This window comes from Gymnoscopelus microlampas (genome assembly GCF_963454915.1).
Source record: "Gymnoscopelus microlampas genome assembly, chromosome: 10".
Lineage (NCBI taxonomy): Eukaryota > Metazoa > Chordata > Actinopteri > Myctophiformes > Myctophidae > Gymnoscopelus > Gymnoscopelus microlampas.
In genome coordinates, this window is record NC_139947.1 from 45369999 (window position 1) to 45383447 (window position 13449).

The 13449-nt window shown below is 42.0% G+C and overlaps 2 protein-coding genes across 3 annotated transcripts in view; both read right to left on the reverse strand.

The window, feature by feature from the left end:
- Nucleotides 1-879: 879 nt before the first annotated feature.
- cav4b (caveolin 4b) lies at nucleotides 880-2921 on the reverse strand (the record flags this gene model as incomplete). The annotated part of the gene is made up of 3 exons (XM_084070129.1): nucleotides 880-1063; nucleotides 1815-2002; nucleotides 2682-2921. 3 exons carry the CDS (start codon nucleotides 2919-2921, stop codon nucleotides 880-882), a joined length of 612 nt encoding a protein of 203 aa, XP_083926255.1.
- Nucleotides 2922-4621: 1700 nt separating this feature from the next.
- arhgap4b (Rho GTPase activating protein 4b) overlaps nucleotides 4622-13449 on the reverse strand; it is a 30653-nt gene continuing 21825 nt past the window's right edge. For both annotated transcript variants that reach the window (XM_084069892.1, XM_084069891.1), the window contains exons 16-24: nucleotides 13254-13382; nucleotides 11035-11140; nucleotides 10186-10413; nucleotides 9439-9494; nucleotides 8931-9102; nucleotides 7387-7479; nucleotides 6952-7059; nucleotides 6544-6646; nucleotides 4622-6100 (exon numbers count right to left, since the gene is read on the reverse strand). In XM_084069892.1, the coding sequence (XP_083926018.1) occupies nucleotides 5900-6100; nucleotides 6544-6646; nucleotides 6952-7059; nucleotides 7387-7479; nucleotides 8931-9102; nucleotides 9439-9494; nucleotides 10186-10413; nucleotides 11035-11140; nucleotides 13254-13382 (1196 nt within the window). In that variant the 3' untranslated portion in view covers nucleotides 4622-5899. The remainder of the gene's footprint in view (nucleotides 6101-6543; nucleotides 6647-6951; nucleotides 7060-7386; nucleotides 7480-8930; nucleotides 9103-9438; nucleotides 9495-10185; nucleotides 10414-11034; nucleotides 11141-13253; nucleotides 13383-13449) is intronic.

Sequence of the window (13449 nt, forward strand, 5' to 3'; positions counted from 1 at the left end):
CCCCAAAAACCGCAACCCGCAACTACCAATATTTACAAGCAATTTTACAGAAAAACACGCCCAAACTCGCTTATAAAAAGCACACATGGCAACACTGGACACGGACACAGAAATGCATGCTGGGTACCGTACATGTAATGTAGAATTTGCTATGGAATTTGCTCGATTCGTTCCATTTGTTCCCTTCGCTTTGCCGTAGATTGGATGACTACAAAATGCACTTTATTTCAACACAAGTACATAATGCATTACAATTATCTACGTAATTTCCTTTAATTTTATTAACAAAAACAGTCAAGTATCACATATAGATATGTGAATATGTATTTGCCTCAATTAGCTACGTTCTTCTATGTACAACAGAATTGCAAATTCAAAATAAACATAAATGATGATATAATAATTATAATTATGCAACAATTATATATATGGTCATCATCAGTATCCTCTTGCAGTAAGAACAGGTGGTTTGCAGAATCAGTGCTAGGACCTTTAAGACATCAGGAATATTCCACCAAATATTTGGAATTTGGGAGAGACGTGAGTAAAACACGAATAATAAAACAGAAATATTCACTTTACTCAAAAACATACCTAAATAGTAAACCAGATAAACTGTTGATAACTAAATGTTTGTCTGTACAGTAAAGCCTATGTCATAATAAATCACATTTTCTTATGAACTTACTTGACATTCATGAAAAAAGATTGAGTAATTATTTAATTTGACCACATTACATTGAGAAGGGAGATAATTTATAATTTACTCATTCACTCTCACACACACACACACACACACACACACACACACACACACACACACACACACACACACACACACACACACACACACACACACACACACACACACACACACACTCATGCAGTGAGTTTGTCACTCATTAGAGGCTGGTCCTTATTAGACAGTGAAATAGCAATTTGGCTGCAGCAGCGGGCGACAGATGAGCAGAAGGGAGAGATGAGAATGTTCACAACACACATCCACAATGACCTGAGGCATGGAAGAAAGGTGATGCTGAGCTGTATGCAAGGCATCACACACCTGAATGAGAAACACAGGAGGAATGGGAATGAAATCACAGGGTCAGAAAAAAAAAGAGTGAGCAAAATAATAAAATGCATTTAAAGGCTTTGTACCTGTTGTGCACTGTTTTAATTTAACTCAGATTTAACTCAATGTAGAATTACTCTGTGACTCTTGACTCTGCAATATTTTTTTTACTATAGGCCTAGAATAAAATTACAAAAGTTTTGGCATCAAAATATACATACAGTACCAAACATAAAAGTACTCATTATGCAGAATGCCCATTTCACAGTAATATTATTTTGATTAGTAATGCATTAACCACTTGAACCCTAGTGTCCCTGTTTGGCAAAAAGCCGATCTACAAGCTGGTATATCGGCTATATTACGCAAAGATATTTCATGTAGAGAGAAAAAAGACCCCCGGGGAACTCCAGCCAATGAAGTACGATATAGGGTTTACGTAGTATAATGTGTTCATCACCTTAATGTTGCAGCTGGTAAAGGGGCTTTGTGTATCAGTTAATGTTTTGTATTAATCATCTAAATCAGCAAATACATTAATAAACTAAATTTGTCAAAATAATTGCAGTGGACTAAAAAAAAGTATTTACCTCTGAGATTTAGTGGAGTAAAAGTATAAAATAAAGTAAGGTGAAATACCTCAAAATTGTACTTTAGTACAGGCTACAGTACTTGCGTAAATGTACTTAGTTACCACTACTTTTGTTACACCTGGACCTCTACTGTTGTGCATCAAGCTTACCAGATGTGCAGACAGGCCAGAAGGGCCAATAAGATGCCAGAGAGAAGGGCAAGGGGCACCGCCAACAGCAAAGAAAGACACCTGTATGTCCATAACCTTGCTGACTCGAAGGCCACAACACTGTACACCCACACCCTGTCAATGCTGTGGGGTGACATGGGCTCAGCCAGCACGTCGCTGACCTCTACCTATTCAGACAGAAAGAAAGTAAGAGCAGGGGAAAGGGGGGGGGGGTAAGAAGTGATACGATACGATACGATATGATACGATACGATACGATACGATACAGTGCAGGTAATGAATCACATTATATATGCAGGTACTGTACAAGCTTAAAATATTGATGTGACATTGTCCGCAAGACTGTGCAACAGCAACACAATATACAGTAGGCCTACACAAGATAATAATAAGAATAGTGATGTACTATATATATATTTTTTTTTTAAATGTAAAAGAATAAAAATATAATAAGAAAGCAAGATAGCAGATAGAGTCAAGCAGGAGTCAGTAATTCCAAAGAACAGAACAAAACATATGCGGGTCAGGCTTGGTTGTGGAACCTGATGGCTACTGGCACAAGGGACTGAACATTAGATGTGTGTGCACGTGCACGGTCCGTGGAAGTCATTGCAATTACCCTCCATCAAGCATCCTGTATTAGCATTGCACTTTTTACAAACAGTTCTTCTCGTGTGTGTGGGGCAATAATGTGACAGTGATGTTGCAAGATCTCCTATATAGGCTCTGAGAAGAGGAGAGATATAGCCTTGGATCAAGACGGTCATCGGTCATAATGACAGTCTTGTATGAAGGCTAAAGAGAGATATAGATAGGATTGCCCTTACATGTGGTATACTGCAGTACCTTTAGGTGCTGGTTGATGCCATAAGGGTCCCTGCTAGCAGGGTTTGTGTTGATTGGTGTGGGCGTGGCGGAGACTGAGGGCGAAGAGTTAGGAGAGGGTGGTGTCGGGGGTATGGAGGCAAACTCCGGAGGTGGTGGAGGTGGGTTAATTTGCTCTTCACCTCCAGCATCTTCCTCATCTTCATCATCCTCATCCTCGTCAATAGGACACTCCACCAGACAGTCATCACTCACCATCATTATGACTACTACTGTATAGGGTGGGGGACATATATCAATGTACACACATGTAGGCAAAGATATAGCCCACTATAGCTCTCTCTAATGTCATGTCACGCACGCACGCACGCACGCACGCACGCACGCACGCACGCACGCACGCACGCACGCACGCACGCACGCACGCACGCACACACACACACACACACACACACACACTCACAGACACACACTCACACTCACACTCACTCTCACACGCACACGCACACGCACACGCACACGCACACGCACACGCACACGCACACACACACACACACACACACACACACACACACACACACACACACACACACACACACACACACACACACACTCCTAGAGCATTGCAAGCATGTGCTGTGTAACAGAGAGCTAAGCACTGGAACAACCACCTGTTCTTTTACCCCCAAAAAGAAACCAAGGTAATACTATAAATAGCAAGTGGTTATTTTAAATGACATCTTGTCATTTTAACATGAATCCACGCGATCATCTCTCCCTTTTGATCAAATTAATTTTATGTTTCTCTCCAGAACGAATAGATTTAGTAGGTACAAAGTTAAACATTTAGGTTCACCATATAGTTATGATGAAAATATTTCCTGAGACAGCTTTGATAACATGTCCATAGGGCACATCTTAAGAATACAAAAAGAATACAAAAAATAGATCATTAATTTGGCAAAGATTCATTCATTCATATTTCCCAAGGCAGAGAGACCTATAATATACTGTTCATGATGATGGCATATGATATTAACAGTGGTTTTCAGCTCCAGTCCTGCATGGGCATACAGAACACTGGTGGGTTTAACACCAATCATAGAATCATAGATTAGACCAGCCAGCGACACCAGATTAATGCAATTGAAAAAAGAACCAGCAGTAGACTAGGTACCCAGAACTGGAGCTGTGAAACACAAAACCTCCACCAACTCATGTTTACAGCTTTTTAACTCAACATTAACAGTTAAAAAGGAGCACCAGTTCAGTTATTATTTCAAACAAATACAACTTTATTGCAACTGGTAAGCCTTTTGAAGGCTTTTGAAGAGTAATATTATAAGGTCTTGATGCTAACAGCAATACATCATAACTCACTTACCTTATAAAAATCCCTTGTGTCAAAGGAACCCTGCATGAAGTGCTAATGTAAGATGTCAATGTGATCAATTCAGACACTTAATCACAGTGTCCCCTTGAGCTGATTTCCCTTGAGCTGATTTTGGGGGTGTGGTTGCAGACACACATTTCAACTCGACAGCTTAGACAGACAGTAATGTGCTTTTAGTGGCTCTTCAACTGTGCATGTGTGTGGTTGGATAGACAGCCGGGGATGGGGTTATTTTAGGGAGAGGAATGGAGGTTGAGAAGGTCCTGTTACAGGTCCACAGTGTTGTCCTAACTCTAGATGAAACAATGAAACGTGCACATTTGGCATGGTGTGGCATGGTTCTCAACTGGTTTCACATGAGGATTCCAGAAAACTAGAAGTCAAGACAATATAGCACAATGCTCTAGAAGTTGTCCTCACTCCCTGTCCCTGTCAGAACATCTTGCATCTCAGTTTTCAGTTCTGGCCCTTTGGTTGAGAAACACATACTACTATAGTAGTACCTTGATTGCAATGCAATGCAATGTAATGCAAAAAGAGACTAATTAAGACCATTTACAGCCAGCTAAACCATTCATCAATTGATCATCTTTATTGTATTTTTTGACCACATACAATTATTGGACACAGTAAATTTAGTGACATCATCAAACAGAGACCCAGAATAACAGAGGGTGTTCTAACCACAGAAACAGAATCAGTTAAAATGACTAATTCTGAAACACTACAGGGGGAAATGCTATTATGGGACTCAAAGCAAATGCATTGTACACCTCACAGCAACCATCCTGTAACACATTTGAACGGGACCTGTGGGTGGAGCTAGAATAAAGTTACAGGGCTCAACTTTGCAGACGAATGGGACGAGACACATCCCGATAATGGCTCGAAAATGTTGCCACTGCTTTCATAGTTTAAAACCAGAGGGAATTCCCAGGATCCTCTCTGACACAGAGGCCACTTTGGCTCTTGAGGCTAGGACACAGTTTCCAGTTGAAAAGTTAGTCAACCAAAGCCCTGAGTTAATTACTCTTTGCTCTCAGTCCTCTCTCAAGCCAACCCTGAGTTGGCCCAATCCCTAACTCTGGAAAAGCCCTGAGTTGTGGCCTACCCATCAGGCCATTTGTCACATATTTAGGGGAATGTGATTTTTCATCTGTGCGTGAGTGCGTGTGTGAGGCATGCTGATATAAAATATTGGTCTCACTTCATACAGCTTTGAACTTCCCTGCTGACGCCCTTGCCCAGTCAGCAGTTAGTTTTACTTTTCTAAACTTCTTTAATACTTTAAATATGTCAGTAGGCTTTAACCTCCAAAGTGAAATAAAGGCGGGGAGTAAAACATGTGAAGGCACTCCTAGACACAGGCCAGATCAGTCACTAGTATTTTAAATGTAGGGAATTTGAATGTCCGTGAGCTGATCTCAGACTTGCCACTAGGGGGCAGCTTAACTCAAATACATTTTGTTGTGACAGTAGCTCCCACTCAACTAGCTCTATAAGAAGTCAGTCTCTGGTGATATCACTGGTGATGTCACATCCCTGAATTCCAAAATGCAAAACACAGACCCCCCCCCAACCCCTCCTCCACCCATAAAAAAAGAAAACCAAAACGATAAAAAATAGACTGAAAAAAAGAAAAAGAAAACGTACACACTGGAGGTACTATAATACGGCACTGAGACTAGTGGCACTATGAGATGGCAGACGAGTAGATATTACACACACGTGTCAGAAAAATAAAGCGACATCTTCATCAAATGCATAATCAATCAATCAATCAATCAATCAATCAATCAATCAATCAATCAATCAACCAACCACCTCTACAGTCCACAGCTTCTTTCTATTGGTCCACTGGTCTGAAAAGGGTCCGCCCTCTGAGTCCAAAACCACTTTTTTTGACAGTGGGGACGGACTGAGTCACAGGGGAGGAAGAGGAGGAGGAAGAAGAGGAGGAGGAGGAGGGAGGTGCGGAGGACTGCATGGGAGGCTGACGGGACAGGAGCTCCTTAAACACTGAGTTCATCTGACGACTGATCATCTCCTGAGAGACAGAGAGAGATGGAGAGATGGAGAGAGAGCGAGAGAGAGAGAGAGAGAGAGAGAGAGAGAGAGAGAGAGAGAGAGAGAGAGAGAGAGAGAGATTGAGGAAGAGGGAGGGAGGTTGAGAGAGATGGAGAGAGAAAGAGAGAATGAGAAAAGGAGAGCGACAGAACAAAATTTACATTTTCTGTATGGAAACACATTTCAAACGTGCCCTCAGGGAAGGGGATTCTTTCACTTGTGCAAACATAATACTGTATGTTTGGACAATAGAAATATTTTTTCCTATTATGAAAAAGCATTTGAATTCAGCTGAATGCTCACTACAGGGTACACAACATATTTATGGATGGGAGCTATTATTATTCAGCATTGTACTTTGTCAGCTCAGTAAATTACAACCAATAATTTTGTATCATCAGGAGACTGCGATGAACTGCAGACCTTGTCTACTGGCGGCCTGTCTGTCTGTACAACTGGGAGTCTGTCTGTGGCTCTGATTCCACCCTGTCTCACAGTGTCCAGAGTGTGCCGGCGCTCCTGGTTACTGAAAAAGAGACAGAGAGGGAGAGAGGTTGGAGGGGGGGATATTCAAAAGGAATATTCAAAATAAAACACAAATATACAAGTATTGGGTCCAAACAATATTCCACATAGAATACAATTAAAAACGTATAAAGTTATAAAATCTGGAGAGGTTTCTGCCTGACAGCGACATACTGTGTGTGTGTGTGTGTGTGTGTGTGTGTGTGTGTGTGTGTGTGTGTGTGTGTGTGTGTGTGTGTGTGTGTGTGTGTGTGTGTGTGTGTGTGTGTGTGTGCGTGCATGTCTGCGTGTATGTTCCAGTCTTACCCTGGTAGGTGGCGTGCAGCAGGGGAGGTGGGGGTCTTTCGAACGGGGCTCCCCTCACTTCCTCGTTGTCTCCCTGGCAACGAAGCGCTGTCACTGTTTACCCGCATCCTGTTCCAATGTGCACACAAATGTTGGTTTCTCTTGGCTGTGAGCGCTCATGTGCAACAGCTTGTGCATGTTTGTGTAAGTGTGTGTTTTCATGCGTTCCTATGGAAGTGAGTTTGAGTGCGTGTGCATGCATATTTGACTTTATGAATTCATTCATTCATGGGTGTCTGTGTGTGTGTGTGTGTGTGTGTGTGTGTGTGTGTGTGTGTGTGTGTGTGTGTGTGTGTGTGTGTGTGTGTGTGTGTGTGTGTGTGTGTGTGTGTGTGTGTGTGTGTGTGTGTGTGTGTGTGTGTGTGTGTGTGTGTGTGTGTGTGTGTGTGTGTGTACCGGGTAGTATTCTCTGCTTGTGGATCCTCAACTGTCAAGTTACCGGTGCTTCCACCTCCTCCTCCGCCCTCCTCCTTCTTCCCTCGCTCCGACCTGATGGAGAGGAGGAAGAGAGAAGGACAACACATATTTCACCAAAGAAAGGAAATCCATTACAATTCACCATGTCCAGAGGAAAGAGAGCTAGCCTGAGAGTTTTTATTGTCTGAGATAAAAATGGTTTATAAGGACCTGCTCTGTCTATAATCCAATAATAGCACATGTTTGAAATACGTTTGTTTTGATAATTTAAATAACATTCTCCATTCATAAAGAAAATTCTGATGACTTCTGCTTTTCAGAAATAAAACCGCATCTACATGCATACAATATACATGATCAATATACTGTAGATTACACTCAAAGGTTAAGGGGACAGCTTTCAAGTAGGAAGAGGCCAAAGCCACAAAGGATGTGGCTTTGGCTTTGTTCAATAGAACATCACCACAACACTATGAGTAGATTGTTCATTCATACTTTGACTATATTTATTTTACACAGGTGATAGATAATAATAATTTGAGTACATTTATGCTGTATCTGATTTTTCACCAAGTGCCAATAAGCTGTAATCCTGGGCGTTACTCTCCCTTTCTTATTACTTTTGATGGCCAGTGTGTGTGTGTGTGTGTGTGTGTGTGTGTGTGTGTGTGTGTGTGTGTGTGTGTGTGTGTGTGTGTGTGTGTGTGTGTGTGTGTGTGTGTGTGTGTGTGTGTGTGTGTGTGTGTGTGTGTGTGTGTGTGTGTGTGTGTGTGTCCGGAGCTAATCGTGCAAACCGCTGGACCGATAAGCGCCAAACTTTGTATGCTGCCAGTAGGCTTTACTCTTGAAGCTTAAATGTATTTAGATACATGCTTCAAGAGTAAAGCCTCCTATCTAAATCTGTCTTGTGTTTGCTGCTGTGGTGCTGCTATGACAACTGAATTTCCCTCGCGGGATCAATAAGGTCTATTTGTTTCTAAATACTTTCCTTGGACTGTCTAAATGTTCCGGCACTAATTGTTTGGCTATGAGGTCATCCCACCCATCCGGCAACAAACAGTAGCCTAAAACAAACAATAAACATTGTTTGCAAATGCTATTGGAGCATGTTATCATTGGTTGTCACCAGAGGTGGACGAAGTACTCGACCCCAGTACTTGAGTTACAGATACTCCTTGGTCAAATTTACTCCACTATAAGTAAAAGTAGCTCAGTCAAAATGTTACTCAAGTAAGAGTAAAAAAGTCATTACTTTTAAATATACTTAAGTATTCCAAAGTACATACTTTGAAAAATACTTAAAGTACAAGTAAAATTAAAAGTAGAAGTACATTTTTAATTTTTTTATATCAATGAATTGCTGTAATGTTTTCACAATGAATTTATAGGACCTTGTAACTCTTGTTTCAGAGAGCACGGCAAGTGTGAGAGCAGAAGTTAGGCCAATTGCATTTTAGGGAAGAAAAAACCCAGCAGGAAGGTATGGAATGGCTTCCGAGAACAAATGCGGAACTGTCACTTACCCATCAAGGACGTTTATGTACTTGTGAGGGATGAGACCCTTCACCCCTCCCATTTCACCCCTCCACCAATCACAAGATGCCTTGCTGTTGAGTATGAGGAGATCTCCTTGCTTGAAGGACAGCTCAGCCGGAGATCTCGCCACATAGTCGAACATTGCCACCGCCTCCCACTCTATACACACACGCACGCACGCACGCACGCACGCACACACACACACACACACACACACACACACACACACACACACACACACACACACACACACACACACACACACACACACACACACACACACACACACACACACACACACTTACTCTTCAATATTATGTATATTCAACCTCAACTCCGTGACTAGTACCGTGATCGTACTAACTGATGTCATATGAATATGTAAATCATGATTTCATTACATGAAAATGGAACATTTTACTAATTTGTGCATAATTGTGTATTGTATTATACATGTGTTCCTGTGTATTGGTTCATATACAGCACTGTGCTCACCTTCCTCACTGGGTAAATGCTCAGCTTCTCCATCTCCCTCTTCAGTAATTGGTTCACTGCAGAAACAAAGCGAACAGGGATAGTTGAAGTTGGACAGAGTTCTACTTCTGTTTCACATTTTCACTGATCACTGCACGTGCTGTTCCTCTCTGATTATGCAATCTGAATGAGCACTATGAGCACTCTACTGTACCACAAAGCTACAGCACATGTGACAATTAAACATCCCCCCCTGCTGTAATTAATCACATTATCCATGCAGAGAACATTTATTTATTCATGGAGCCAAGTACTGGTTAATGCACATGCATAGAATCCCCCCCAACACACACACACACACACACACACACACACACACACACACACACACACACACACACACACACACACACACACACACACACACACACACACACACACACACACACACACACACACACTCACACACACACATTTGGGCATTAAAATTTAAATGATTCTTTTTAGACAACAAAACGTATAATGGACTTGTTCGGGTAGTCTGAACATCTTGGAGAACGTCCCAAGAAGGTTCGGAGAGATCCATCCGAAGTTCTGAATGATTTTGTATCAGTGTCTACCCAGTTAGTTCTTTGACTTGCTAGCCTTTGAACTTCAAAAATGGACAAAATTAGCAAAATGTAACCAAATGCACCTTGATAACACCAAGGCAACGGCTACATCTCCACCTCCATGTTGATGATGAAAAACAGGCCCCTCATCTCTTACCAGTATTCCTGCTCCAGGGTCATGTGCTTCTCGTAGACGGGCCCAGGCAATTCCGATTGGCTGGGGAAGATGACGTCATGCTGGACAATCATGGTCTTCACCAGGTCGTTGATCTGTGGCTGCCTGGCAACGGCGTCGCCGGGCTCCTCCCCCCGCAGCAGGCTGGGACCAAAGCACACCGCCAGGTTGTAGGGCAGCATCATGTTCTCATCACTGTATTGGGACACGCTGTGTGGACGCACCAAGGTTATATTAGCTTTGCATTTTTCATTCGTTTTTACTTTTCTAAAGTGGGTTTGCTACTTTAGCTTCGTTTTTATTTTTCAAAAAGGCTTAGTTTTAGTTTAGTTTTTATTAATTCTAGTGTTCATTTTAGTGTATGGGTATGGGTTTAGCCTGGTAAACCATCCCGGTCGCGTGAATTCACATTATCATGTGTCTTCTAGCTGCGCTGGGTGGGCGTTTCGCAGAAACCAAAAAGTGGAATCTGCGCTCAGGGGCCTGTGATTGACAGAGACGCTGATTGGCTCTTCCACTTTTTGGTTTCTGCAAGACCCAGGGCTTGGGGCCAGACCGGTCTGCAGAAGACACATGATAATGTGAATTTACGCGACCGGGATGGATTACAAGGCTAGTATGGGTTAGTCAAGATTCAACAAGGTAATACAATTGCTAAGACATTTTGTGAAAACACAAAACCGTTTCAGTTAGTTTTTTTGTATTTCAGTGAACTAATATGCTTTTTCAATTCTAGTTTTAGTTATTTAGTTAGTTTAGTTAACTATAATAACTAACCTAGTTAACAAGCACACACACAATGTATTGTTATTATTTGTTGCTGCAGCTTACTGATTGAGGAAGGCGAAGAGGTAACGCAGGACGATGAGGAGGGGCCTGGGGAAGGACGACACTATCGCCTTGATCTGGGACGCTTTCTCCGTCAGCCCCTCGATTTCTGGAAAGAGGGAGAGGGGGGAGAGGTGAAGCCAATGAGTTGAGAGAAGAGAACGATGAAAGGGGTCCTTGAGGGGTTTCCAGGGGGTACCCAACAAAAGTTGTTTATAGCCTACAGGATCAAAATGGATCATTTTAACGTCTGCTCTGGCTTTTGTGTGCACCCAGACAGTTTTTAAGTTGCTTGATTCAGTATTTAGATATTTAATATTCATTTTATCAGACACGCCCCCTTCCTATACAAACCTACTGTAACTTCAAACTCCATTTTAACCATGTTAGATTCATTGAAAACACACGTCCTTAGTTCTGGTGACTGATATCGTTCTTCTGTGCGTGAGGGGCGTGTTTTTTCAATTAATAAAAAAAAAAAAAAGGAAAATGGAAAAAAAATAAGAATAAAGAAAAATAAGTAGTAATTAAAGAAACACGGCCCCCTCACGCATGAGAAGGACAATATCAGTCACCAGAACCAAGGATGTGTTTTTTTTATGAATCTGTCATGGTTAAAATGAAGTTTGAAGTTACATTTGGTTTGTATAGGAAGGGGGCGTGCCAGATAAAATTAATATCAAATCTAAATACTGAATCAAGCAACTTAAAAACTGTCTGGGGTGCTCACAAAAGCCAGAGTAGATGAAAATGACCCCAAACATGTTTGAAAGTAAAATATTCCTTTAAACCACATGGGCTATTGGAAAATCTACACGCTCACAACGCGCCGCAATGCGACACGTTGGGGGCTTGTAGATCATGTTAACATCGTGTATGGGGGTCCCTGGCACAGAATATTTTCTGATGGGGATCTGTGGCCAAATATTAATTAATTTGGGGGTCCTTGACATGAAAAAGTTTGAGAACCACTGGGAAAGAGGACCTACGTATAAAGACAATAAACAAATGCAGGATTTAATTATTGGAGAACAGCTCCCCAGAGCATAATGAGAGATAATTTCATTCCAATTTCTCAGCCTGCGGCGTAGGCTGTGCCAGGCTGCAACTCGCTCTGTTCACTGTGCGTTCGGCCAACTACTGTACACAGTCAAATCCTTACTGTTCATTTAACTCAGAGAGTGAGTTAAATTAACACTGAGGATTTTACTGTGTACTAGGCATTGGAAGGTATGAACATTTCATGGCTAAATCATTGTATTTGACAATATTATCCTGACAATCATCAAAATGTGCAAAAGAAACCGCCTTATATTTAGTTAAGAAATGCACATTTCTATTGTCTCATAGGACATATTTCTTTGTGTGTGTGTGTGTGTGTGTGTGTGTGTTTTATGTGTGTGTGTGTGTGTGTGTGTGTGTGTGTGAGACACGTGTGTGTGAAAAAAACAAAGACAGATTCAGACTATCTTGCCTCTAAGCAGGTAATCATAATGAGAGATAAAAATCGGTTCTTAATATACAACCTGTTTCAGAAAGGAAGAAAGAAAGAATGAAAGAAAGACAGAAAGAAACCCTGAACAACACACTGGTACTTTTCTGTCGAGAAACCGTAACCTACTGCTAAAATTGTGGCCTGGAGAGTGAGACGTGCCAAACTGCCAAACCTTGAGCCTTTGCAAGGGAGACAGAAGTGTACAAATGTCAGCACGTTCACGTATTCTGGCTTTAGCAAAGGACAAAACAACTAGGAATACTGTATCGGGGTTGTATGCCTCCGCCAACCAGTTGCCGTTTATATCCATGTCTGTCCAGACATGGACCTTTGACCACCTAATTCTAATCAGTTCATCCTTGATTCCAAGTGGACATGAAATTCCCTCAAGGTGTTCCTGAGGTATCGCATTTACAAGGTTGGGATGGATGGATGGAGGGATGAAAACATAATGTCTCCGGCCACAGCTTTCTGCCGGTGGAGAACTACATGGATTCATACGCCTGAAAGGGTGCTTCATGTATCCTGTTTGTTTACTGATGATGGTACCCAGTGTATTTTCAAATAGAGGAACTTCATTGACTGCTACATCTGCAGCCACACGCCCACATACAATATATACCTATGCATTGTGAGCTTGTGGATTGACAATTTTTGCCTATAATGACATGGGCAATAGGGACCAGGTTGAAAGTGGTGAAGTAGCAAAGTTAAACATCAGTCTTACGGACACACTCCAGCAGCTGAGAGTAGCTCTCGTAAGGAAAGAGAGGAGGTTCCAAACCCCTGAAGTACAGCTTCAACACGCCTGCCACCGAGTCCAGGTCACATTCACTGTCTGACAGAGGATCCTCTCCTACACAGGAGAGAAACACACGCACGCACGCACGCACGCACGCACGCACGCACGCACGCACGCACGC